Consider the following 25,912-nt stretch of genomic DNA (forward strand, 5'->3'; position numbering starts at 1 on the left):
GAACTCTTCAAGATAAACGGAAATACTTAAACACTTGAATGACGAACATTGAGGCACCATGCTAGCTTTCCTCTTTGCACATAGTAACAGTGACGGAAGATTCCTGCGAACTTGACGAGACTAGCTTTGTAACCCGGGAAGACGGAGGCGTATAATGCTAGGTAGAGTTTGACTGGCATTCTTTCTTGCATCAACAGTCCGCCATGCAGGTCGTACTGGCTGTTCCATCTTCTAGAGCATTTAAAAAGTGCCCTTTGCATCATCCCGGTACACCTCTCCTATACGCCACCGCCCTTTATAACAGATTCACTGTCTACCACATCAGTGTGTCGATGACCCGAAGACCTTGGGTAAGCTTCCTCATCACACCACCCACTCAGCGATATTCCCCTTTCAGACCAAACGATCTAGTCCTCCGACCCATCGGCTACGACAAGACACGCTAGCCAAAAAACCTTGTTTGTCCAGGCCGGGAATATCCTGTGGGGACCGTACGTCTGATCATCGTGGTGCCAGGAACTGGGCGAAACCTTTGCACCGGGTTAGCGGGTTGAGTCCAGTTTGGGCGACAGAAGTCGTTGCAAGCATGCTGACTGAAGAACGAGCTAATACCGTCGGGACCAAGATCAGTGACCCCGTACTCGCGAGTCCGGGATAGGATGACGGGGTCTGACAGGACAAGTTCGTGCTGGTAAATACCGCCTTGGAGATCGCATAGAACATAGTTTCCGCCCGTGATGTGGTAGCTAAAGTGGCTTAGGGCTTGCATGACCTCTCCCCATGCCCTAGAGTCATCATTCCATCCGGTGTTGCTATTAAACTTCTGGTAGTTTTGGATAAAAGGCTCACACAGATGTTTCTGTCCTGCCCAGTCGTCGCTGCTGTCGTCGGTGAAGCACCATACTTCCGGCACGTTGATTTTGACAACTTTGTCTATGATATTTAAATCATTGAACCTATTGACAAGCTCCAAGGCCTTGTCGACAGCTTTGATATCGAGAGTGAAATAATCATCTGAGAAGACTGCCCCAGTCTTGAACCACTTAACAACACATGCTTGGCCCTCGCGAGAACCCGACGTGTAGTTCCCCTTGGCCACCCAGCGGAAAGCACCTTGAGCAAAGGGATTCTCCAAAGCGGAGATTGGGATGGAGCCCCTGCTGGAATTATTGTATCTACCGCTGTTGGATTGTCCTGCCGATACGGGATCACCGCGATGTCCATGGACGCAGGTCGCACATCGAGAGACTCCAGGAGGCTTAGAGTACTGGTTGGCCGTGTAGGATGACTGAGGGAGACTGCGACCACAAGCAGCACATGTGCGATGCATGGTGGGGTCGGGCGGCAGGAACGATAGATGAAGGAGAGAATGATAGAGACAGCAATATGGTGAGGTTGGTGCTATCTAAGCAGAGCTCCAATTTCCAAGCGTGAGGGGAAATAGAAAGCAGTGTCACTTATGAGATGTGTGTGGGGAAATAGCCTGCATGTATCTAGGCAAGCGATGGACAAACAGTGCAAAGACCAGTGACGAGCCCAAGCACTACTAGTGAATTGAGTTGATATTTTCATTTGAACCCCAGATTGAAATTTTCTTAAAGTATAGATGTAGTGAAGTAAACATCGAAATATCATTTCCGAATTTCAGATCAGGCAGTGTACTTTAAACCACGCACTGATTTCATAGCGCTGTACTGTATGGAATATATTGCTGTAGAGTGTCATATCATAATAATACTATACTAAGGTTATTTAATATCAATTGATTATAGGCAACGATACGGATTGTGATCAACGAATCAATCTTATCAGACGAGTTAAAATGTAGCCAACCGGAAGGCTGTTGGGTCTTCCAGGGGAGATAATTATCAGAGAACTGCGCGGTTATTCAAGTCGCTGTGTTTCGCGGAACAAAGCCAGTATATCACTCATCATTCTTTCCCCCCTACTTGTCTTACCTCTTGAAATGTTCTCTGTTGTCATCCGCAAGCTGGTTCTTCTCAGCGTAGTCATTACGACTTACGCAATCACCACTCGCTTTAACACTCCTCTCCCTGAAGGTGCAACAGTCCTGAACACTGAAACCGACTTTCGAGAATTTACTGCCTCTCATCCAGATGTCGATCTCGAGACAGTGGACGGAGGCTACACCATCAACAAAGCCTAAGGGTGCGATATTGGCTTACATCGGTGACCATCTTAGCAAAAGCAATTGACGAACGAATGAAGTCCTTGGAGCTTTTCGGAAATCTCTTAGCCAAGAACGGCTTGTCGGAAAATGATGTATTAAAGTCTTTGAAGCGGCCCGCAGATGTGGCAATCCGTTCTGTGTCTACCCTGGGGTTCCAGGCAAATGCCAGCATTACACCAGTTGCTATGTTTGCTCCTACGGTCATCGTTGTATCTAGTCGGCAGCAAACGGAACAGGTTCCTGTGAGATAATTTTATTGTGGCTGTAATACGAAACTACCTCTGGGCTCCTTTTGTAAATAACCAATTATTCTCCCATCTTATATAGAATACTACGGTAGAATTGTAGCCACTCATTAAGAATGTGTTGTAGTATGAGGTACCGCAGCAGGAGTGGTTCTAGATCGAGGACAGACGAAGGCTGGGGTTCTAGAATCTATTCGGTTCGCATGATGGCATACAGATTTACGGCCAGGCAAACAAAGCCCTCAGTGTTGTTTAATCCACCTAGAAGGGCATTCGCCCCTGTCGGCAATATTTCCGCACCCGTTAAGGTACGTGTCCGTCAACCGTATAAATTTCACGAAGTATTTGGTCTGGCCCGGGCCGGATACCGTTGTCGAACGCTAGGCTATAGATATAGCCGAAAATGTACGAACATGGAAATCAACGCATAATTTATCCGATAGATAAATGGGCTCACGGATAGGCAATGATAAAGTGTCTCGTTCATCTCTGTAATACAACAGCAATTGCTACTCACAGAACAAAATGCCTACCACAACGGCACAGCACTACCACATCTTCGGCCAGGGAATATCCCAGAGCCTCTCACCCACAATCCACAATGCCGCCTTCGCGCACTACGGCCTCCCACACCGATACGACATCAAAGAATGTAACAGTCTTCAAGACGTCAAGCCCTTAATCGAAGACCCAGCCTTCGGCGGCTCTAGTGTGACAATGCCCCATAAGCTGAGCGCCGGGGAGTTCTGTGCCCAGGTCGCTGATTCTGCAACTCGGCTTGGAGCAATTAATACCCTCATTGCTCGGTTCATTGACACTGAAGACGGAACATCGAAACGTCAAATTCATGGCGATAACACAGATTGGTCAGGTCTTTATTCCCTGATCAAGGAGCATGCCACTGGGGAGGGCAAGCAAGTTGGACTGGTCATTGGGGCTGGAGGCGCAGCGAGGGCCGGTGTTTATGCGATGGCTCAAGCTGGAATTGAGCGGATTTATGTTGGTAATCGGACGCTGGCTAAGGCGGAGCAAATTGCGCGGGATTTCGAGGATCTATGCCCAGTTATACCGGTCGAGTTTCCATCAGTGCTGCCCGAGGCTCCGGATGTGATTATTGGGACTGTTCCCGGGGACGCTATGTCGCAGGATGCATTCAAGGGCTTGTTTGGAAATGAGAAGGGTCTCTGCATTGAGATGGCGTATAAGCAAGAGTGACGAACTTGCTGGCTGTAGCGAGGGAGAACCCCAGATGGATTACAGCCGATGGGGTAGAGGTACTTCTTCGACAAGGGTTTGAGCAGTTTCGCTTGTGGACGGGGTTGGATGCACCGGAGGCCGTTATGAGGAATGCTGTTGAGGCTGCGACAGGAAGCAAGGCCGGAGTGACCTCGTCATTGTAGCAGAGATGCAACTAGGACATTGCAATAGATGTGTGGATTGAATTCCCATATGAATAGGTAGAAGGATGATGTGAATTTAGCGAGTAATGTTGACAGCTTTCTATTGTGGGCTCGCGTGTCTCCTTGATCTTCTGTCAGACATGACGCATAGTGTGGGTTACAGCCATGTACCCATTTTATATCTCAACTACACGCTGTTGGGAGATACAAACCTATACTGAATGAGCTAGAGTTCAAGATGACCCCCGTCGACAATAGTCATTTACTGCTATGGAAAGATATATGATGAAAGCCCAAATCCCTTAGATCTCTACCAAACCTAACAGCACACGACGTACATTTACCAGTCGACCTCCTTTCCCTCCATCCAATCCCGGGCCTGGAAGTACAGCAAGTCATGCTTTTGCCCGTTAATAGTCGACCCTTCCCTGCGGTGACCAGGCAAATCCAAGAGTACCTTCACCCCCATTGTTTCCTCCTGCATATAAGCCAAATACCTATACCCAGGAGGGTACTTCTGCAGCCTCTCCTCGTCCAGAACCGGGACACGTCCCGGATTAACAGGAATCAACTTATCCTTCTCATACCAGTGCCGGACAAACCGAGCCCGCCACTGTCCCTGCAGATCAGGATAGGCAGGATCCGCCATCTTTTCCCAGAAAAAATAAACCGACAGTCGCTTTCCGCATCAGCCTCGCATGCCCCGCCGGATACACAGCTGACACCGCTAAACCGCTGCGTGATGGTTGCCTTCATCTTTGTTACGGCACGGGTGGCATTCGGGTCGATATCGGTTGTGCTTCCATGGATTCGGTGCATGATGAAGGCTCTCTTGTCCATTCCGGCTTGGGAGGCTTCGATGAACTTTAGATGGTGGGTTAACCCGGTCCACGTTGTGTAGATGTGTGCCTCGGGGTGGAAGATGGAGCGTAGGTTTTCCCATTCGCAGGCGTCGCGATAGCATGGCCATCCCTCTGCCAGCTCGCGGAGCATATAGCGCTCCAGGGCCAGCTGGGGTGGCCCGTTGTTGCGGATGGCATTTTCTGGCCGTGTGCCAGCAGGAAGAGAATGAAGGTCGGGCATTTTGAAGCGAGATATGTTCGGGGAATAGTAGGTGAGGCTTTGTTCGAATTCTAGAGAAGCAAGGGGGTCAACGCAAAGAGACAATAATAAATGATTACACGTGCGGAACCATACTTCTGGGGACCAAGACGCATCGATGTCTGGTAGTCGGCTAAATCCCATCCGGATCGGATGTATACACAGCCGATGTATTATGCATAAGAAGATATGGTAGCATCTACCACAGCACACATTACCCTGCACAGGAATCATTGCCTCTATCGGTTCAGCATTGCTTCATTTGCATCTTTCACAATGCCTTCAGAAACAGATCCCCGTGCCTATGCATACCTCGTTGGTGTTGGAGTGACCCACTCTATCGCTCCGCCCATGCACAACTACATCGCAAACGCACTAGGCCATGACTGGACATTTCTGGCGAAAGAGTGTCCGACAGTTGAAGATGCTGTGCAACTGTTTCGACGATCTGACTTCGCTGGTGGAGTGGTGACTATGCCTTACAAGCGCACCATCATGGACCACCTGGACGGTCTAGACGAATACGCTATCCGGCTGGGAGCGTGCAACAATGTATACCGGACGTCTGAAGGAAAATTAAGAGGTACCAATACAGACTGGCGAGGAATTAAGGGATGTTTGCTGGGAGCAAGCGCAGCAGGCAGGGGAAAGCCGGCGGTGCTCATTGGGGCTGGAGGAGCTGCGCGGGCGGCAATATTCACCTTGCACGACCAACTAGAATGTCATCAGATCTATCTCGTGAATAGGGACCACGATGAAGTCAAGGTCCTCTTAGACGAAGCAAAAAAGGTGTATGGCGATAGCTTGGAAATCATTTACGTGGAACACGTCGAGCAGGTCACTACTCTTCCATCGCCGTATTACATCGTGGGGACTGTTCCGGATGCCGAACCCAGCACCCCGGATGAGCTTCAGGTTCACCAAATCATTGGATCATTCTTGTCAACCCCTCAAGAGAAGGGCGTTCTACTCGATATGTGCTTCAAGCCACGAAATACGCGGATTCTGCAAGCTGGGGAGGCAAACGGTTGGAGGACCGTTGAGGGAACCGAGATCATTGGCCACCAAATCCATGAGCAGTATCGGCTATGGTGCAGCGAGGAAGAAAGTAATAGAATCCCTGTGAATGAGGCCTGGACCGTGCTTCGCAAGGCAACCAAGGAAAGTCCGGCAATCAATTTCTAAATTGAGGAACCTTCTTTTGGTAATTATGCAGTTGTAGATAGACGATCGGCCATTCTTCCGATTCTTCAAGTTCGGTTAAGAATAGTGCCGTTACCAACCAATATATGTACAGGGCCAGTGGCTCGGATCATACTATACATTCTTTGCGATTTCATTTATAATTGTGGACTAATTACATATTTCTGCACGTAACTAGCTGTTGTTTCTCCCTGTTGATACGCCAAAATGCCATGTGCACCAGCAATCGCATCCATGTCCTTGGGAAGAGCCTGGGTACATTCTCTCTCCGAGAAGCTTGCTCAGGCAGCCAAAGAAGGATTCAAAGGGGTCGAAATATTCTACGAAGATTTGGAATATCTTGCCAAAGAAAAAGGGCCCATTAATGAGTCAACCTTGCTTTCTGCCGCTCAAGAAACGAGAGCAATCTGCGACCACCATGGCCTTAAAGTGATTGGAATGCAACCATTCTTGTTTTATGAAGGCTTAACGGATCGAGCCCAGCACCGGGAAAAGATCGAGCGTCTTAAGCTGTGGTTTGCCATAGTCAAGATTCTGGGCACCGATATCATCCAAATACCTTCTAACTTTCAAACTGACGGAATATCGGGTGATCTGGATTTGATTGTTTCCGACATGATCGAAGTCGCAGACCTGGGACTGAAAGAGGAGCCCGTCGTCCGGTTTGCGTACGAGAATCTCGCCTGGGGTACTTTCATTTCAACGTGGGAGAGTTTATGGGAGGTGGTTCGGCGCGTGGACCGGCCCAATTTCGGGTGTTGCCTGGACACCTTCAACATCGCCGGACGGGTATGGGCTGACCCTGCCAGTGTCTCTGGTAAGACACCAGGTGCAGACGCAGCATTGGCCGCATCATTAGAGAACCTTGTTCGGACGGTCGATGTGAACAAGGTGTTTTACGTTCAGGTTGTCGACGCAGAAAGAATGCAACAGCCGTTGATCGAGGGTCATCCGTTTTACGTCGAAGGACAGCCAGCGCGAATGAGCTGGAGTCGCAACGCCAGACTATTCCTCTATGAGCAAGAGCGTGGCGGTTATCTCCCAGTAGTACAAGTAGCTGAAGCATTCTTGAAAGGCCTTGGCTTTGAGGGGTGGGTATCAATGGAACTGTTTTCAAGGTCGATGGCCGATCCGGCTTCAACGGTGCCGGAGACACATGCACAACGGGGTATCAGTGCTTGGAAGAGGCTGGCGGAAGAGCTGGATCTCTAGGTTGACTCGCTGTGTATCTACTATGTGGACGGTATTTCCTAGTTGCATTCGTATAATCAAGGATTACAGATGAGCATCAATCGTGCGTTGGTTGCTGCAGCTCGGCAACAAAGTCTGTCACCAGGTTCCCAGCATGGAAGCCCAAGTTATGTGCAAATGTAGGTTCGTGGCTGTAAATTGTTAGCGTGGGTTGGAACTGCCAGGGTCCTGGATAGCTTGAAGCATACCTCATCGGCGTAATGGAGGCAATCATCTCTTCAAACAAAGCGTCAAAGTTTCCCGTTTCATCTAGTAGATGCGGCGTTTGTCGACGAATGGGAGAAATTGGGGTAGGAATGGTAGGTGCTACTGTCAATTCAGGTGTGTCAGAGAGCCCCGAGATCGGGTAGCTCGGAGGATCACGAATGCTGGTAGTATTGATGATGGGGGCAGTTGCATGGCCAGTCATGTTAGCCGGTATGTGCGAAGTAAATGCATGATTCAAGGTGTGCATCCCAGGAAACAGATGGCCCATGTCCTCTACATTCCAGCCTGGTCGCGTGTGACCTGTATATGATCTGTTGAAACGCGTGGGACTGGCCAATTTCAGTTTACCCATGAGCTGGCCACAACGCTTTTGCAACACATCCTCTTCACCACAACCGCTAATCAGACAACTTGTGCGTAAGCATCGTTGTGCCTGGAAAAAGAACCAATACAGAAGTGGAGAGGATTTTGTTTCGCTTGTGATCTCAATATAATGATCAAGCAAATCGAGGCACGTTCGTAGTCCATGCAGTGCCATTTCGGTAATGGCCACATCATCGAAGTGACATTTGCTCACCAAGCACAACGTCACAAAGGCCGACGTGAGGTGTAAATTCAGCAATGGAGGGTTAGGTGAGTGGCGCGCTGGATATGGGCAGCGTGTTGAAAGAATCGCTTGCCAGTCCCTTAACTTGGCGACAGTTTGCTGTATAGCCTCTTGTCGTGGTGGACAGTATAAGACTTGGGTCAGTAACTGCATGAGTTGATGGGCCAGATTAAACATGCTTAAGGCTCGCAATGGTCCCTTCTGAGTAGTTTTTTGGCTCGAGGCTTGACCAGGAGCTGTCCAGGTCTCCCATTCTTCCAGATCGTCCTCCGCGACGGGTTGACTTTCGCTCTGTTCCTCTAAAGAAAGGCATGGAGTCCTTTCGAGAAGTGCAGAAACCATGTTATCAAGGAACACACAACCTTGAAAAACGTGCGTGTATCTCGGTTTTCTTGCCGTCTCAGGGAGGGTAACGGCAACCCTCATAGCTTGACCGATGAGCACCCAGGCTTGATTTAGGTTTCCACGTCCAACATTCAGGAGAGCCACAATGAGAAGGGTCTGAACGTGGCTCAATTCTAGATTGTTGAAATCCAGCATCAGGCGCACGCGTATGGAGGTTTCTATATGTTTCAGCTCGGAACAAGCCTCCAAACTTGCTCCTTCTCGCATCAGTTGCACATATGCAATAATGGCCCATAGGACTAATGGGTAGCCTGCGTCATGATTCTTTGAAGAAGTGTCACCGTGCATAGTCCTCAGGATCTCACGTCGGTCGAGGATAGGGAACCAACATTGAATGTGAACAAAGTAGAAGTCCACCAGCTCCGCCACGTCATCTGGGAATGGCAAACTTAAAATGTCATCGGATGTAGCTGGCTGTGGTGGAGGAGAAGGTAGGATAGGGTCCGTATCAGCATTCGGGACATTCATTGGGGTGAGGGTCGCCCGCTCCGGACTATGTGTATCGCAAGACTCCCATTGGTGGTCATCATCATCATCACCAAGAGGGTCGTATATTTCGTCTTGTGATTCAGGTGCTAATAGGCGACCCACACCTTTGGCTACTTTGGAATTGCGCCATGTCGTCGTACACTTTTCTGCGAATTCGGTGGCGAAAAAGCCGCCGTGATGTTGAGGGTCACGAAGAAAGCTTTGAACCGCGCTTTCACTGTCAGGAATCTGCTGGAAAACGATTCCCAGTACTGTCTCAAGGGCTTTGACGTAGCCGGTTTGCAATCCGCGCCGTCGACCATTGTCCTGGTACGTACATCGCCGGCCAGCCTGGCGGCAGATCGCACACTCTGGTTGTTCCCCGTCGCATTTGGATTTACGGCGACGACACTGGTCACAAGCACGACTAATCCGCTGGCGCTTGTTTGGATGAGATCTTGGCATCTCTGTGAATATGCTGGACTGAGACCACCAGCATGGTATACTCGCTAGTAGTTGAGGTCATCGTCGTATATCCAAACAAGGAGGATATCGATGGACGCACGTGATCGGCTATGGAATTAACCGATGGAGCATTCGAAACTCTTAACGATCAAGATCCAAACGATCTCACATTGTACGGATTCAAAAATGTGATTCATTTTGAATATACGTGCACCGATGATGAGCTTTCAAGCATCTAGTAGCAATGCGCACTACAATGGACTGCCATCGTCTTCTCGACGATATAGCTCGGATGCTAGCCTGGTGCTGGTCGGATTTCCTGGAGCGGGCAAGAAAACCCTAGGAATCATGGCAGCTGTGGCGTTGCGCCGACAGCTTGTTGACTTTGCCGCCTTTTTTCAGCAAAGGCACGGTATGCCTCCGCATGGTTACATTGCCACGCACGGGTCGGAACGATATCGCAAACTTGAGCTAGACGTGACCGAGGAGATTTTAACTGAACATCCGAAAGGATGTGTGGTTGTTGGACTCGGTTGGCTGGCAAGCAGACAACAGCAGGTACTGTTGGAGGAGTTCGCTTCTCGTCACCCAGTGCTCTACATCCGCCGAGACCGACGCGATTTGCAGCAGCTTATCGCTACTAGCCAGGACAAGTTCGAGCGCATGTGGGAGGCTGGAAATGCATTCTTTGAATCCTGTTCCAACCTGGAATTTTACAACGTCACAGAAGGCTCGACCGATGAGACTCGTTCGGCACTACCTGCGTATCTCAAGCTGAAAGAGACAGAGAGGACATTCGTAAGGTTTCTGCATCGCATCTGGGGCCGTGAACAGAGGACTCGTCATTCAGCGGATCCCTTCTCTGCGTCGTACACATATGCTTTACAGCTGCCAATGGCTTGCTTAGAGGGACAGTTCGAAGCCTATTATGAAATTGAGAATGGGGCGGATGCAATAAACCTGAAGGTTCAGCTTTCGGATTTCCAGGGCAGAAGGCCAGCCGAAGCAGTCGCAAAAGCGGTGGCCATGCTTAGGAGGCACTCGAGGGCCTTGGTGATCGTAGACATCATTCCATTCTCTCTACCAGATATAATAAGCTATCGCAACCTCCTGGGGGTTGCTTTACGCAGCATACCGGATGCTATCACTTGCTCCTTAGCTCATGGGGATGACCTGGCGCAGGAGGTAGTTGCTGCCAAAGGTTATATCAAGGCCATAGCCACCTATCACCAGGAATATTCGTTAGCGGGGAATGAATCACTTCCCGAGCTTCTCACCCTCCGTGATAAAGCACAAAGCATTGGTTTCGATGCAGTCCAAATAACCGGCGAATCGACAGCACCCGGAGACATTTTCCCCGGTATATCTCTTCCACACAGTGGCGCCAAAGACCCTCTCATACCCACCATCGCATATGATACGGGGCTCTTTGGGCGCACCTCTGTCTGCTTAAATCCAACATTGTCGCCGGTAGTGCTGGACACCATGGGATCGACAGGTGTTACCTTGCGGGAAGCGGAGATGGCCGTGTCAGCATGTTTCCTACGTCGCAGGAAGATATTTGGCATTTTTGGGCAACAGCTATCGCATACACTGTCACCGACGATGCATAATGCCGCCTACGCTGCGTGTGGACTACCATATACATATGGTACAGCAGAACGAGAGAGGCTATCTGACATTCGCGAAATCTTGGACGACGAGAACTATGGAGGTGTAGCTGTAACACTTCCCTACAAAACCGAAGTTCTTCCGTACCTAGACGAGATAAGCCCAGAGGCCCTAGACATCAACGCTGTGAATACAGTGGTCCTGCATCATGAGTACCAACCAAATGGAATACGCAAAACTATTCGCAAGGGCTACAACACGGACTATCTTGGAATCCAAGATTGCATCTATAAGCACCTTTCCCCAGCAAATGCCATCCGTGATGGATCAACTGCCCTGATCATCGGTGCGGGCGGCATGGCCCATGCTGCCATATACGCGAGCTACCAGCTTGGTGTGAGGCACATATGTGTCTACAACCGAACCTTTTCCAATGCTCGACGACTTGTCGACTACTATCGTAACTGGGTGGAATCGAAGAATAAGGCCCCTTTACACCTTACCATACTCTCATCACCGGATGATCCCTGGCCAACTCACCTTCGCCAACCAACAATCATTGTGTCGTGTATTCCTGGGCAGAAGTGTGGTATTGAATTATCAAGTGCTTTGCGCATTCCCGACCAATGGTTACAAAGCAAAACTGGCGGCGTCTTCGTTGAGGTGAGGACTTTGGCTAACTGGCAGAATATATTGTACTAACAGCTATAGGTTGCCTATGACCCCCTGGAAACGCGCCTAATAAAGTCGATGAGGGAACATATATCTCGAGGTTGGATCATTGTGGATGGCCTGTCGGTCCTAGTCGAGCAGGGTATCGCGCAGTACGAGCTCTTTACAAATCGACCAGCGCCAGTTCATGTCATGAGACGTGCCATTCAGCAGTCGATTCGAGATAGGGCTGTTTGATCATCACAGGAGGATACGGGTGGCAGTGATGTATTAGTTGGATGTGTCGGTGCTTCTCACGCTGACCTGATATTATACGCATGCTTTTGTCTGGAGATTTGCCTTTACTAGATAGATATGATATCAATAATTCCAGAACGAACACCTTCTATTAATATACTTCGGTGTATCTGGCAGCTACCCATTGTAAGTCTCGTCTGGACCAAAAGACAGCAATATACTACTCCGTTCCTCATGCTACTCGAATGAAACCATATATATACAAGCATCAAAGGGTTCCTCCCAACCCTAAACTCAACTCCCCAGCTATACCCAACTATACAAACACAACTCACTTCCTCTCACCCAACCCCGCCAAATTCTCCAACGCGTGCTTCACGGCAACCTGGTACCCAAAAGTCCCCAACCCAATGATAACAGCCGCCGCCTTATCCGACAAATAGCTATGATGCCGAAACGTCTCCCTTGCATGAACATTGGTAATGTGAACCTCGATAAATGGAAGCCCAACACCAAGCAATGCATCCCGCAGCGCGACACTGGTGTGCGTAAAGGCGCCCGGATTGATGACGACCGCCTGCACTTTCCCTCTTGCTTCATGGATGCGGTCAGTCAGCACACCCTCATGGTTGGATTGGAGACATTCCACTTCCGCGCCGTAGTTGGCTGCTAGCTCTTTGGCGGCTGTTTCGACGTCACTGAGGGTTGTTGTTCCGTAGAGGTGGGGTTCGCGGGTGCCGAGGAGGTTGAGGTTTGGGCCGTTCAGGAGGAGGATTGAGGGCATTTTGGATTTGGAAAAGGGTGTTTGGCTTTGAGTTTGGGGTATGGACAAGGATGTAGGGTGTATTATAGAGTGTTGGGTGCTGAAAGTACGGTTGTGGACTGAGCCGTCGGATATTGATTGAGCCGATAGGAATATGGAGTTGATAATCACGCTGAGGGTTACTTGGAGGCCCCCTTGCTATTTCGATTTCCAGTATCATGTATTTTGACGGATGACTAGCATAGGTACAAAGTCAAGGAGGTAGGTGTATACTGCCGCCCAAAAGTTGTGCACTGAGAGAGGTTTTGCTCGTTCTAATGTTGTTCCTACAGTTAAGATCTATTCGTAGATATAGATGCAATCTAGTATAAATGCAGGATACGCCCCTGCTAAACCCATGAATCCGGACGGTTTGCCTAGTCCCTCTGCAGCAGAGCATCCCTGACTTCACCGCGTATAATAGACAGCGTAGATTCTTCATCAAAGACTTGGTCGTTCTCGGTCCACAGAATATGCTGTGCAATTCCCTGCCAAATCATCGCCTCGGTCCCGGGAATGACTCGCCAGCCATTTCTCTCCGCGAGCTGATAAAAGGAAGTTTGCACGCGAGGATGGTAACACATTTCCAACACGACTCCCTGGTTCTTCAGTAGACCTGCCTCACATCCCATCAAAGTTTCCACAATCCTCTTTGTGAGAGTCTCCGCCTCTGTCTTGGGTTCCCGGTCAGGAACGGTACCAACCACCAAGTACGGTTTGCAGAGCTCTCCTGCGAATTCCATCGTGTCGACAAACCGAAGCTCCGCCGTGAAACTTGGTACTCGCCGGAATGAGTCGATGATATCACCTACCTCCTCCTTGAATCTATTCACGAGGTATATTGTTTTGACTCCCAGAAAGAAATTAAGAGCGTAAACCGCAGAGCGACATGCACCCCCGCCCCCAATAACTAGACCAGGTTGAGTGGAGCCAAAAGCAAGATCTGCGGCGTCAATGTTCTGCAGAAATGATTCTTTCACTCCAATGCAGTCCGTGTTGGTTCCGATCAGGTGTGGGCGGCCATCATCATCACGCCGGATAAAGACAGTGTTAATGGCACCGATGGATCGTGCCTCGTCGGTTACCGTGTCCACCGAGTCCATGGAGCGGACTTTGAGGGGCATGGTCACGGCCGTACCAAGAGAGTCTGGCTTTGCGAGTAGCTCTAAGAGCCTGACGTTGTTGTCTGTTTCAATTGCTTCGTATGTGCAGGCTGCTCCTGACAAGGAGAATAGGGTATTGTGTAGGAGAGGTGCCAGAGAGTTTCTGAGTGGGGAACCCAAGAGGTATATTTTGAACACTTGTGTGTTTTTATGCGACTCTGTAATGAAGAATGAGCTGCCATACTTGTAGGAATCCCTCAGGATAGCTTTGGTGTTGGGGGTATGTTTGCTCATGATTGGGGCTGTCGAGGTTCTTGGTTTCTTGGTGGAAGGTAAGTTGGCTACATGAGTGAGCAAGTTTGTATAACTGCCGTTGACTGCTTTCCATTCTTAGTATGGGGGTAGAAGGTATGAATGGCATATTCTATTTCAAGTATTCCGAGCGCATCTGGTCGCCAAAGAATTTAGCCGAAGGCAGGTATCCCCGGCCGTTTCATTGGTTTCTCTACCCCTATGGAAAGAGCAGTGAAAATATGCATTTTATTCGCTCAAGGGTCACGAGACACAATGCAAAGACTCTCAATTGAGCTTGTCAACCGCTTAAGGTGGCCGTTGGATCCGTCAACGTATCCCCAAAAGTCATCGCTTCTGTCGTGCTATCAGGCATGATCTATTGTCTTCCAATCCAATTTGGCATTGACTTAGATCCACTACGCTATGGAATGATCAACCATTCGCACTTAGGATGTCTGTGATAGCCAGCTCATCCAGCCTTTACAGGAGGCCGTATGTCAAGTTCCCCAGATCCCTCTCGGTACGGTCATGCTAAGCCAAACATCCAGTTATTAGCCACACTGCGTCTGTCTTCACTGGCAACAATTCCAGAGGCTCGAGACTAAGGAATACGTGCAAGTTGCAACAATTGGCTGTCTTGAGAGTCCAAACCAATTGAAAATGAGAAAATGCCAAGCCTTCGGGTAAACCCCGTCAGGCTTCCAACCAGAATAAATGGTGGATCTAAATCTCGTACATCATCCAGAGCAAGAAAGGCCTTACACAGTCCTCTTCGAGCGATGATGGTGTTTGTGAGCGCGACCAAGATAGGCCCTCGACCAGTATGGCTCAAGAGCTGAGGTCTGAAGCTCTCGAAAGGTTCAGAGATTCACGAGTCATATGACCTCTGTCGTCCATTATATATATCAGACAGTGGGCAATTTTCACTACATTCAACGTACCCGAAACATGGATTCCAGCCCTCCATTAGAGTTGCAATTTGAGCCTCATTATACTTGGAGAATTGGATAGAATGAAGACCTCTTTACGACGTACATTCTAATGGTGTCGTGTTTCATGGATTAAATTGTTGTTTTGGTAGCAACCTTCGGGGCAGTTGCCTTGGCACCGCATATCACACCCATCAAAGAAAAGAAGGGAAGAAAACAAAGAAAAATGAAGAAAAAACAAAACCGAATATAATGAGTTCAATTGTTTTGACGGAAATAGTCTCTACACTTGAAACCATTCTTTTGAACTAGGCAACAAAGCGGGCGACCCACTTTGACTCAAATGACGTACGGACGGTGAAAATCTTCTAGATTGCGCTCCCTCGATGTTCACCAACAGAGGTAATACCAAAAATGCCAATTGAAATCCTGACAACTGCCTCCGATGATGGAGCAGTCCTAGCTGACATTTTCTTCGCCGCATTCAACACCGACTTTGACCGTCGCATCCTCCCTCCTACACCGGATGTCCGGGATTGGCTCGCCGCCAAATTCAACCGCATCAGTACTGGCCAATATGTGAATCCCACTGGCTCGGTGCTCATTAAGGCGGTCGATACGACAACCGGTGATGTTGTTGGATTTGCACAGTGGAAGCTTCCTTCTACTGAGTTGCCCCCGCCGGGTGAGAATGTAGAGAAGGAAAAGAAAGTGGCGTGGCCGAGAAGTGGTGATACGGCACTGTGTGAGAAGCATTTCAAGGCGATAGATGAGAAAGAGAAGGAGTTTATGGGATCGACCCCCCATTTGTGTATGTACCTTTACCCCAAAGTCTCCGTTGTAGATATACTAAGTATCAATAACAAACAGCACTTGATATGCTTGCGACTCACCCAAACTATGGTGGTCGGGGCATAGGCAGTCAGCTTTTGGGCTGGGGACTGGAGGAGGCTGATATCGAGCGTAAGCCCACTTTCCTAACAGCGACTATGGCCGGCAAGCCCTTGTATGAAAAGAAGGGATTCCAGGTTGTGGGATCAAATCAGATCACGGAGGGATTTGTGCAGATTTACATGGTTCGGCCGGCGAAGGCTTAGATTTGCATTTATCAATACATCTATCATCTTGTCTTATATTGTACTATCATAGAGACATTTATTGCCGTCAGATAGCCACTGCTCTAATCTATGTTACGAGTCACGACTGAATAGACCAGTGATTGTGATGGAATGCCATGAAGTTGTCATATATACGACAATGTTGAATGTATCTCTAACTAGAGAAACAAAGAACGCCACTCAAGGACATAAATCGTTCTGCGTTAGTAGAAATAAATGTCAATCACGGTGATGAAAAAATCGGTAGAAAGCATCTAGGGCACTTAGTACAGAGACAGGGAAGGGGAAAGATATAAAGAAACTATGCTCCAATCCCCTAAACCTTTTTCTAGTTCTGGGCGTATATATCTAGTCAATGTCGCCTCCAGTGTGGTCCTAAACATAGGTTTGGTAACTGTGAGATTCGAACCAACTACACTACCCGGCCAAAAAATTTGTCGTCCCCCGAGCCGGAATCGAGCCAGCGACCTTCTGATTACAAAGTTATGAATACCATTACAGTCAGACGTCATATCCAACTAGACCATCAGGGGTTTAGACGTACTAGACAGTGTGGAAATCCTATACATGAAGCTCAATGCCTTGGTGGTCGTCGAAAGATCCGTTGGTTACCAATACGGGCTTTGGCTGTCCCATTGGATCCGAATTTAGAATGCATCCATATCCTTGGTGGATCCTGAGGGACTCATTGACTCGTGAACCTTTTCACAGTGTTCCACCCCATGCAGTACGGCCATTACCTTCCAAGATACATAGCTAAGCGACGGTCCACTCTATCCAACAACAATGGAAGATACTCTAACATCCTTCAACTCTCACCTTGAGAAGGAATTTCAGATACTTCAGCGCGACAGTCGCTTATGGTGAAAAGGGCCGCTGAGTTATCCGCGGAGAGGACGCCGGAGAGTGGGGAATAATGCAGAGAGGAGTGCGACGTCGTTCATTGGGGAAGAGAAGTCGTGTCTGGGGGATGATCTCCGGTCTTTTGTCCACCATCGACACCCGACATTCGCAAGTGAGTCCGTCCTGCAGACAGCGTACCTGTCAATGCAGCACTGTTATGCTCTGCCATTTAAATCCGGTCGGTCGGTCGCGCTCCTTACCTTGGCCGCATTGGCATCCGGTACATGCCGACCGCAGGCGCAGCGGCTTTGGTGCGGTCGACATGTGCAAACATACATGTCGAATCCATCTCGGTAGTTGATCTGAACCAGTTTCCAGGGATCCATATTGCATTCATTTTGGAGGTTGAGACTCCACCACATTATGTGATATCAGCACATCCCTATGCCGCAGTCAAGCCCCAGACTAAGCCTCAGTTCGGCCATCCTCTGATTGTTGTATGCGAGATATAGAGTATGGAAGGCGAGGCGCTTTAGATTCGGGATAGATTGTAATGTCGGTAGTGGCGACCGTTCGAAGTGCGATCCCGAGTAATAATTGCATCCGCTCTCCAGAAGATCGCCATGGACAGGTAAGCGGGTATTTCTACGTGTAGAATTCAATGTCTTACTCGCTGAATTGGTAATTGCTTCACGGCCCCTATAGATCAAGCCTTGCATCTACAGGACCTCCAGAGCGTACCGAAAATCAATAAACCCTGTTGGTGGATAAGGAAATACTATAAGCGTAACTAACAATAATGAAGTACAATGTCAATTCGCCTGCTCCAGCTTTAGAAGGGACCTTGCCGCATCGACTATCGAGTCTTCTAAGGGACGATACCTCAGCCCTAACACATTCTCTGACTTGGATGCATCGGTGCCATAGACATCGTGTAGTCCGGATCGTGGTTTACCCAATGGAACGCGATCTCTCACTTCCGCCACCCTATGTCGGAGAATATCAGCTATTAGCTGATAGCTGTATTTGCCTCCAGAAACCAAGAATCGCTGTCCTCCGGCCTCGGGGATCTCAAAGGCTTTTAGATGCGCTTCAGCAACGTCACGTACATCCGCCCATGCCCACACGGAAGTTGGTGGCATAGCGTGGCTTGGCTTTGACATGGGTGACATGAGGCGATATATATCCATAGACGAAGTGTTCAGGTTAACCAGGCTTGCTGTAGCGTTCTTGACCGGACCAAACACGTACGGCGGGCAGATAGTGACCAGGTCAAATGGAGGGCTCTCTGTGGCCATGAAATCCCACGCTGCATGCTCCGCCATAGTCTTTCCTGAGCAGTAAGATAACATGTCAGGAGTACTTTCATTTATGGCTTCTGCATATGTCATCGGATTCCAGTCTGCCTCCGTGTATACGTGGCCTGGCCGGTCTACTTTTGACATATCCATTATATCGGCAAAAGAAGACGTATGGATGACTCGGCGGACCTGAGGGCCATTTCTCTTAATAGAATCCAAAAGGTTGATCGTTCCATCGATGGCAGGTCGCATCAGATCTCGTTCTTTGTTCTCAACTTCCGTTTGGAAGGGCGCCGCGGTGTGAATGATACCAATGACTCCTTCGATGGCCTCATCGAAGGCTTTCGCAGCAACGACATCAGGCACAATGGCAAAGCTCAACTTGTCTTTATACTCCTGGAAGGTATGGCGGACCTTGTTGGCCGTTTTTTCGGATCGAGCTGTGCCGCGGACATTGTAACCGGCACGCAGGAACGATTCGACGATATGGGTGGCGATGAAGCCTGATGCACCTGTAATTAAGACAGTTTCACTGGCCATGATTCCACAGCAGGGTGCTGAGTATAACAGTGGGGATGTGGTTGTTCGGGTCCAATGGATTGAGGTTTCAACTCCACTTCCTTATCGCTTCCACCTGTTTATATAGATGCTCAGAGGTTCACGAAACGAATTAAACATCCCTCTATAATGCTGATGTGACATCATGCCCTTGAGCAACCATCAAGGCATTCTTGGACACCGCTTTATGTACTTCCTGAATTGAGCCTTCATTTTGGGTATTCAGCTCCATTGCTTGTTTTGTGGTGAGCGCCAAGAAAGAGCAGCAAGGTGCAGGATACCACAGGAAGATATCCATTCGTGCCCGTGGTTCAAAAAGCGGGTATTGCGCAAAACTCTAATGCCATAATAACATGGCAGTTGCTACATATTGAGCAAGAGTCGGTTGCTTCAGGTGAATGCAACGGGACGAAACTGGGCCATAAACCCAGACTCATGAGATGTGTTGGCGGCTTCACGGCCCAGTTTTGCTGAAAATTGTACTACATAATCTGTCCTGCTTGGACACACTTGTGACCTTAGTTTAGCAGCGAAAATTCAGAAATGGTGGATTAAAAATTGCAATGTCGAACAGCTTTGCATCATAGGACTTTACAACGTTCTTTAACTTTTCCATTAGAATAGCCCAGTCATTCTCGTGGTCGTTAATGGGTATCAATTGGTAACACATCCATGACCAAACATGCAACTTGTTCAGTATGGTAAATTCTCTACGCAGCCCATGCGTCATTCAGAACCTTCTGCCCCAACGCCAGCGTTTTGGACGGTTCCTCTCCCAGCCACTCCGGCTCTAAGCGATCGATATTGGCTTCGATCTCCCACGCACGACCCCCTTCCACGTACATGGATGTCCCATTCAGAGAGTCGTTGGCCAACACGCCAGCAGAAACGAGAGCTACCTCCTGAGGGGTGCTCACGGGCAAGCCTTCCTTTGTCCAGCGGTCGTGCACTGTTTTTGTAAGGATAGTGCGGGTCTCCGTCATCCAGGGGCAGATGGTATTGATACGGAGGTTGTGTTTGTATGGCGATGGGAAATAGGGGCGAAGAGAGCGCATGAGGCCTTGCACACCGTGCTTGGAGGCCTGATAGATAGACACGCCAGGTGTCTCCTTGAAGCCAGCAGCGCAGGAGAACAACAGAATGGATCGATCCACTCCTGGTCCACGGTTATGGCGGAGGTAGACACTCGCAATACGGGTGACATAGAGAGAACCGATGAGGTTGACGTCGATATCCTTCATAGAAGGAGGCTGGTGAAAGCTCAGAACACTACCCTCTTATGAGCATGTCTAGGCAAGGACTTACCTCTTGCACCGACTCCAGACTCAACTTTTGGTCAAACCAATTGTTGCCCGCCTCCATGCTGCCCGCTGTGACAACCACATGATCAATACGCTTGTAGGTCTTGAATGCACGGTCAAAGAGGGAGACAACAGCCTGGTAATCGGTGATGTCGGCGGTGTAGAAGGAGGTTCGGGGAGGCTTGGGTGGAAGGGCAGGGTCCCAGTAGACAGGCCACTTGTCCCGACATTTCTTGCTTAGGGCCTCTCCTCGGGCGATATCGATATCGCCAATGCAGACATGAGCGCCGCTTTGGCAACAGAGCTCAACAAGGCTAGCTCCAATGCCATTGGCACCACCTATCGCAAAGAAGGTTAGGTTGGGCACCTAGTGGAGCTCAAAGGGAATTACCTACCCACAATCAAGATCACCTTCTCATCGAAAGCATCCTTGAAGTCCGCACCGGGAAAGAATTGGGTTAGGGCTGCAGCAGAGTTGGAGGATGGGACGGGCTCTGAAGGGGCAATCATTATGTAGGGCTGGTGTCGAAGGCAGACTGTTTCCTAAAATAAAAAATAGGCAAGGTAAGGCTAGAAACAATGGAGAATGAATTAGAGGTTGGAAAGATATGAATATCGAACTTCCGGGGACATCAGCGGGTCTTTTATGCCGGGTGAGCAGACACTTGCGTCCTTCCGATAACGCCTCTTGTCCACACATATCCAGGCATCTCAAAGCCAATCAGGGTCGATAGTGTATAGTAAGGCAATCAACGCGAGGTTCTCGATCCCTGGGTCTTGGTGGAGTCTGCATCGGACGAGTAGCTGGGTATTCTAAATCTGGTGCCGTAACATTGTTGGACGGACGGTGGGAAGCACTCCACCCTCATCGTTCTTCCCCGCCTGTCACTATCGCTTCCACCCACTGTGGATCAGTGGATCGGCATAATGCGGGGGGTGAGAGAGCGATATCTGGAGATAGTTGGGAAGTGAGGGTGGATGCATGATTGTCGAATTGGAATTGAATTGGAGGCAGAGGATCAAGTGGAATGTTGGTTTGTTTTAGAAAAAGAAGAAGGGAAAAAAAAAACAACAGAATGAGGGTGGTACAGTCCATTATCGGAACCTGAGGCCAATACTGGTTGGGGTTGCCTGGATCACTGGACCAGGCGAAACCCCCTCCACAGTCCACACGATGTCGCCTTCAATACACCATCACATCCTTACTGATCGCCATACTTTCCATATTCCGCTCACATTTATTAACTTTTCTGCCTTGTACTTCCGTCAACTTCCCAAGCCACCAACAAGACAAGGCCTGACAAGACCTGAGCAGAAAGCCATTGCCGTCATTGGAATGGCATACCGGCGAATGGCTCAATGCAACCATCCCGGTGCAGGCCATTAGTGTCCGTACCAAAGCAGCTCCCCAGGGGTTTTAGATTGCGCGAGAGAAACAGCCAATCAAAATAGAAGTTGACATTATTCCCTCCTTTCAACCTTCAACGACGGGGTTGACGTCTGATCCGCCAAGGCCACCAACACCAATCGCTGCAGCCATTCCGACATCCGCGGGCCCGCTAATTCCCTCGGTAACCACAACTGGTCAAGGATCAACCTCCGAATTCCCCGTTGTTTGCCTATAGCACTGCTCTCCAACTCTATAACAGAAATTGGCAGCCACTAATGTAAGTACCGGTTGGGGCTGAGCCATACAGGTCGGTGCGCGGACGTCCCCATCTGTGCGATGATCGATATGGCTGAGATGTTGAAGTATGGTGGCCTGCACGGGCTGCTTCGGTGCTTCCATCGCGGGCTGTAAAGTTCGGCCTATTCTCTCACTCCCGCACAAGAGAAACGGTGCTACCACGGCTGGGAGAAACATTGCTTTTAACTTTCGCCATGGCTGGTCAATTGCAGTGACGCGACAGCTTCTGGAGCGAAACACGCATGGCGATGATGCAAGCGGCATTATCCTTAACAATCAGCTCAGGCCTGCCCTTTCTGTCCGCATAAGTTACCCTGGTAAACTGTGCCGAGATTGGTACGCCGAGACTTTTGGCTGAGCCAGCAATTCCGGCAGGAGGCTAGGGGTCTTGTCCGGAAAGTACTGTAAGTACCTCAGCCGTGTGTACAAGGAAACAATAATTATTACGGAGCAGGGTGCTCCGCTATGACTATGTATCTATGTGAACTGTCGTTAATCCTTCGTGGTCAGCGTCGAGCAATTCGACAGAAGTCAAAAGCGAGCCATTGTAGACATTCCCATTACAACAAAAGCGTTCTGATGGAATTCAATCGACCCTTCGATTGCCCACTTCTCTCGTGGGTCTCCACCGGTTCCACTTCTATACGACCCTATGATTACTTTGAAGCGACATCGTCTCAAGCAGAAAGGTACTTGGACCAATCTAGCTTGATACTAAAAGCGGGTACAAGTTCCTGCTCGCGTGAAATCCCATCAGTTGATTAATGTTCCCAGTCGTGTCTTTAATCCCGGGCATTCCCAGTAGGCTCAAAGGGTGCCTATGCATGGGCGCACTGCGCACAGCATTGCTCCGCTCGGGACCCAACTAGTGTCTGCTGCAGCTCTGCCACGACAAACGGATCGCGGAAATAACACCATACACCAATCAGCAACCCGCATATTCTTTAGTGCACTCCTTGGTGCTGAGCAGTTTCTATACTTGGTTTGGTAATTTGTACGGGATGAGTTTGGCCAAGGCAGCCGCCTTTTCGTCTCAGGATGGGTGAGTGGCCTGATACGCCTTCCGAATGAACCCCAGCCTGGTCGTGTCCAATTTTCCCTTTGCTCCTAGATGAGTAGTCTATCCCAGGCCCTCTATGCTCGGAGACTCCTAGTGTGCCTATTCGTGTTCGCCCAGCGAGCCTACTCAATCGACCCTATCTTGCGATATTTAGCTTCCTACAGCCATTCAAGAGGTGAACCCTCACCCCTCGACCACTATTCTCTTAACATAACTCGCTTCTGAAACGAGCGGCCCGGATATGGATCCAATGCACGATGCCAGACCCAATGGTAGAGAATGTCTCTTACAGGCATTCATTCACAGCTCGGCCAATGAGATTGAATTAGCATTGATTTTCTCGACACACTGGTCCACGGCATCTGACTAGGAGACAGCGCTTTAAACCGAGCGGTAGCTATAGGCCTTTACAATCAGCATAGAAATACTTCAAGGATATCGTATTGTAGCATTAGATTGGTGGCACAACGTGCAGCATCTCTCGTTGACACTTTACACACAAGGTGATCTTGCCTAAATTAAATTTTGGGGCGCCCTTTATATATCAATCAGTCGAGACATAGTAAATCCTGTCAAACGGGCCTCAAAACATCCTTCTCGAATACCCATAGAAGCATCGGCAGTTCGGGTTCCTTGTCACTGTCTTCCGAAAGCGGAACAAGTCAACTCATGATGGTGAAAAAACCAGTTTGCTTCACCACCAGGACTAAGAATCAGGTCATAGTCCCAGTATTGAAGCGTTCGTATATGCCAGATATAGCTCGGTAGGCAATGCTCGTAATGCACATGCTGCCACAAAACAGCTACGACGACCCGTCTATCGACCTACGACAGGCCACTCAACATCAATCCTATCCGATGTACCTATCCCAACGAAGCAACGGGGACAGTGAGACTTATGAACATTATCTCTACAGTACCCTAGGTTCTTGGATGTGAGTTGGGAGGAACATATATATTTGTTGGGGTATTAAGAAAATCAAAAACTGATGATCGTCCGAAGTCCGAGCTCGGGTGTATGTTCGGGTCCGAACTCAAGGCAATTTGGTGAAGACAGCATGCGTCCCGGGCCCGAGCCTCTCCTACCACACAACGTATAAGAACATGAAAACAGCCTCCTCGTGGAATGTAATCTACAACACAACTTGAATGAAGATCTCATCATCTGGACATAACTCGTTGCTCGCTTCAATCTAAAGACTTATTCTGCTTAATTTCATTCCACATCATGAAGTCTCCTTCGGTTCACCAACCCGTCATTATTGTTGGGGCCAACCTCGTCGGGCTCTCGGCCGCTCTGTGTCTATCCAAACAGAGGGTACCTACCATTGTCCTAGAGAAACATGCAGGCATCTCGAAGCACCCACGTGCAATTGGCTTTACGTCGCGGACGTAGAAATCTATCGCCGGCTCGGCATCGCAGATCAAATCCCAGAAGTCCCCAAAGACTTCAATCTGATGAGAGCGAGAGTCGAGAGCATGACAGGCAAATGGTTTGAAAGCACGTCCTGGTCAGACACAGGCAGCTCCGATAAAAAATCAAACCAAGAAGCACCTGCTCCGAAGAAACAATATTCGCCGTCCCGCGGAGCGGCCTTGCCACAGGATCAATTAGAAGCTATCCTCCAAGCGGCAGCCGTCGAAAGAGGTACGGACATCCGGCGACAACATAGGGTAGTAGACGTGGAGCAGAACGCAAATGGTGTCACTGCAATAGTGGTCGATTCTCAGGGCAAGGAGACACAAATCGGAGGCTCGTATCTCATCGCCGCAGACGGCAATCGCAGCACAGTTCGCGAGCTACTCCAGATCCCACGGAATGGGCGCGGTCATATGCAGACCATACGCAGTGTCCTGTTCCGTGCTCCCTTGGAGCCGTATATGCAGGGAGTGCACCAATTTAATATTGATCAGCCGGATCTCAAAGCGTTTATGACGACCTACAATGACGGCCGGTGGGTGTTGATGTTTCACGATGACGTTGAGCGTGATGAGCCCACCCTTCGTTCGGCGATCAACCAAGCCATCGGTAGATCGGACATACCGATTGACATAATTACGACCGGTCGCTGGGACTTAGCAGCTCTTGTCGCAGACACCTTCCAGTCAGGGCGTGTTTTTCTCGCCGGTGATGCGGCACACACGCTGCCACCGAACCGAGGAGGATATGGAGCAAACACAGGAATCCACGATGTTGATAACCTCGCCTGGAAACTCGCTGCCGTTCTATTGGGCAAGTCATCGCCCGAACTTTTAGACACATACGATGCAGAACGGCGTCCCGTGGCCCTCCTTCGCCATGATCAAATATTTGCCCGAGCCGATTACAAAGTCCACCTCGACAAGGCCACGCCCACCGGTAAAAAGCTCGATGATAATGCGATGGAGTTTGGACAACTGTATCTATCGAAGGGCTTCATTGGAGTCAGCAATAACCTCCCGCGAGCGCTGAAGCCAGACGAATGGGCTGGCCAGCCGGGTACCCATGTGCCACATTTCTGGGTCACTCAAGGTGGCAACCCCTTTTCAATCTTAGATGTGGTGGGTGGGGACTCATGGGCACTAGTCTCTGAGTCGGCAGAGTGGGGGGACGTGGTGGCTCAGGCAGATCTCAGATCATTGGTTTCGTTGAAGCATGTTTGCATCGGAAGAGATGTTCAATTTGCTGGCGAAGGTAGCTTCCAAGAGGCACTGGGAGTATCCGCCACTGGCGCATCGCTCCTGCGACCAGATGGGTATATTGCGTGGAGGACGGAGGGAATGCCAGCAAACCCTGCCAAATGCCTCAATGATGTTGTGGCTAAGGTCTCCTTTCGGGCGAATAGCCGCCAGAACTGAATGATGAATTCCGGT

At 49.4% G+C, this 25,912-nt stretch overlaps 13 protein-coding genes across 13 annotated transcripts; 6 read left to right on the plus strand and 7 right to left on the minus strand.

Moving 5' to 3' along the window:
- Positions 1 to 442: 442 nt before the first annotated feature.
- ABOM_007592 (elongation factor 2 kinase) lies at positions 443 to 1,330 on the minus strand (the record flags this gene model as incomplete). The annotated part of the gene is made up of 1 exon (XM_022534721.1): positions 443 to 1,330. One exon carries the CDS (start codon positions 1,328 to 1,330, stop codon positions 443 to 445), a length of 888 nt encoding a protein of 295 aa, XP_022387554.1.
- A 1,631-nt stretch (positions 1,331 to 2,961) lies between these two features.
- On the plus strand, positions 2,962 to 3,651 carry ABOM_007593 (shikimate dehydrogenase family protein; the record flags this gene model as incomplete). Its single annotated transcript, XM_022534722.1, has 1 exon — positions 2,962 to 3,651. One exon carries the CDS (start codon positions 2,962 to 2,964, stop codon positions 3,649 to 3,651), a length of 690 nt encoding a protein of 229 aa, XP_022387555.1.
- A 525-nt stretch (positions 3,652 to 4,176) lies between these two features.
- ABOM_007594 (putative pathogenesis associated protein Pep2) lies at positions 4,177 to 4,919 on the minus strand (the record flags this gene model as incomplete). Its single annotated transcript, XM_022534723.1, has 2 exons — positions 4,177 to 4,515; positions 4,560 to 4,919. The coding sequence occupies 2 exons, from the start codon at positions 4,917 to 4,919 to the stop codon at positions 4,177 to 4,179; spliced, it is 699 nt and encodes a 232-aa protein (XP_022387548.1).
- Positions 4,920 to 5,213: 294 nt separating this feature from the next.
- ABOM_007595 (shikimate dehydrogenase family protein) lies at positions 5,214 to 6,122 on the plus strand (the record flags this gene model as incomplete). Its single annotated transcript, XM_022534724.1, has 1 exon — positions 5,214 to 6,122. The coding sequence occupies one exon, from the start codon at positions 5,214 to 5,216 to the stop codon at positions 6,120 to 6,122; it is 909 nt and encodes a 302-aa protein (XP_022387549.1).
- Positions 6,123 to 6,347: 225 nt separating this feature from the next.
- ABOM_007596 (sugar phosphate isomerase/epimerase family protein) lies at positions 6,348 to 7,352 on the plus strand (the record flags this gene model as incomplete). The annotated part of the gene is made up of 1 exon (XM_022534725.1): positions 6,348 to 7,352. One exon carries the CDS (start codon positions 6,348 to 6,350, stop codon positions 7,350 to 7,352), a length of 1,005 nt encoding a protein of 334 aa, XP_022387550.1.
- Positions 7,353 to 7,428: 76 nt separating this feature from the next.
- On the minus strand, positions 7,429 to 9,543 carry ABOM_007597 (C6 transcription factor; the record flags this gene model as incomplete). Its single annotated transcript, XM_022534726.1, has 2 exons — positions 7,429 to 7,522; positions 7,580 to 9,543. The coding sequence occupies 2 exons, from the start codon at positions 9,541 to 9,543 to the stop codon at positions 7,429 to 7,431; spliced, it is 2,058 nt and encodes a 685-aa protein (XP_022387551.1).
- A 219-nt stretch (positions 9,544 to 9,762) lies between these two features.
- On the plus strand, positions 9,763 to 12,063 carry ABOM_007598 (putative pentafunctional AROM polypeptide; the record flags this gene model as incomplete). Its single annotated transcript, XM_022534727.1, has 2 exons — positions 9,763 to 11,817; positions 11,866 to 12,063. The coding sequence occupies 2 exons, from the start codon at positions 9,763 to 9,765 to the stop codon at positions 12,061 to 12,063; spliced, it is 2,253 nt and encodes a 750-aa protein (XP_022387556.1).
- Positions 12,064 to 12,394: 331 nt separating this feature from the next.
- On the minus strand, positions 12,395 to 12,847 carry ABOM_007599 (type II 3-dehydroquinate dehydratase; the record flags this gene model as incomplete). The annotated part of the gene is made up of 1 exon (XM_022534728.1): positions 12,395 to 12,847. The coding sequence occupies one exon, from the start codon at positions 12,845 to 12,847 to the stop codon at positions 12,395 to 12,397; it is 453 nt and encodes a 150-aa protein (XP_022387557.1).
- Positions 12,848 to 13,242: 395 nt separating this feature from the next.
- On the minus strand, positions 13,243 to 14,262 carry ABOM_007600 (shikimate dehydrogenase family protein; the record flags this gene model as incomplete). The annotated part of the gene is made up of 1 exon (XM_022534729.1): positions 13,243 to 14,262. One exon carries the CDS (start codon positions 14,260 to 14,262, stop codon positions 13,243 to 13,245), a length of 1,020 nt encoding a protein of 339 aa, XP_022387542.1.
- A 1,343-nt stretch (positions 14,263 to 15,605) lies between these two features.
- On the plus strand, positions 15,606 to 16,288 carry ABOM_007601 (GNAT family N-acetyltransferase; the record flags this gene model as incomplete). Its single annotated transcript, XM_022534730.1, has 2 exons — positions 15,606 to 16,002; positions 16,062 to 16,288. The coding sequence occupies 2 exons, from the start codon at positions 15,606 to 15,608 to the stop codon at positions 16,286 to 16,288; spliced, it is 624 nt and encodes a 207-aa protein (XP_022387543.1).
- A 1,676-nt stretch (positions 16,289 to 17,964) lies between these two features.
- Positions 17,965 to 18,993, minus strand: ABOM_007602 (SDR family oxidoreductase; the record flags this gene model as incomplete). The annotated part of the gene is made up of 1 exon (XM_022534731.1): positions 17,965 to 18,993. One exon carries the CDS (start codon positions 18,991 to 18,993, stop codon positions 17,965 to 17,967), a length of 1,029 nt encoding a protein of 342 aa, XP_022387544.1.
- Positions 18,994 to 19,721: 728 nt separating this feature from the next.
- Positions 19,722 to 20,822, minus strand: ABOM_007603 (putative 3-hydroxyacyl-CoA dehydrogenase; the record flags this gene model as incomplete). Its single annotated transcript, XM_022534732.1, has 3 exons — positions 19,722 to 20,261; positions 20,317 to 20,651; positions 20,708 to 20,822. 3 exons carry the CDS (start codon positions 20,820 to 20,822, stop codon positions 19,722 to 19,724), a joined length of 990 nt encoding a protein of 329 aa, XP_022387545.1.
- Positions 20,823 to 24,538: 3,716 nt separating this feature from the next.
- ABOM_007604 (uncharacterized protein) lies at positions 24,539 to 25,897 on the plus strand (the record flags this gene model as incomplete). The annotated part of the gene is made up of 1 exon (XM_022534733.1): positions 24,539 to 25,897. The coding sequence occupies one exon, from the start codon at positions 24,539 to 24,541 to the stop codon at positions 25,895 to 25,897; it is 1,359 nt and encodes a 452-aa protein (XP_022387538.1).
- Between the last annotated feature and the right edge of the window lie 15 nt (positions 25,898 to 25,912).

Source organism: Aspergillus bombycis, assembly GCF_001792695.1.
Source record: "Aspergillus bombycis strain NRRL26010 chromosome Unknown contig00064, whole genome shotgun sequence".
Taxonomy (NCBI): Eukaryota; Fungi; Ascomycota; class Eurotiomycetes; order Eurotiales; family Aspergillaceae; genus Aspergillus; species Aspergillus bombycis.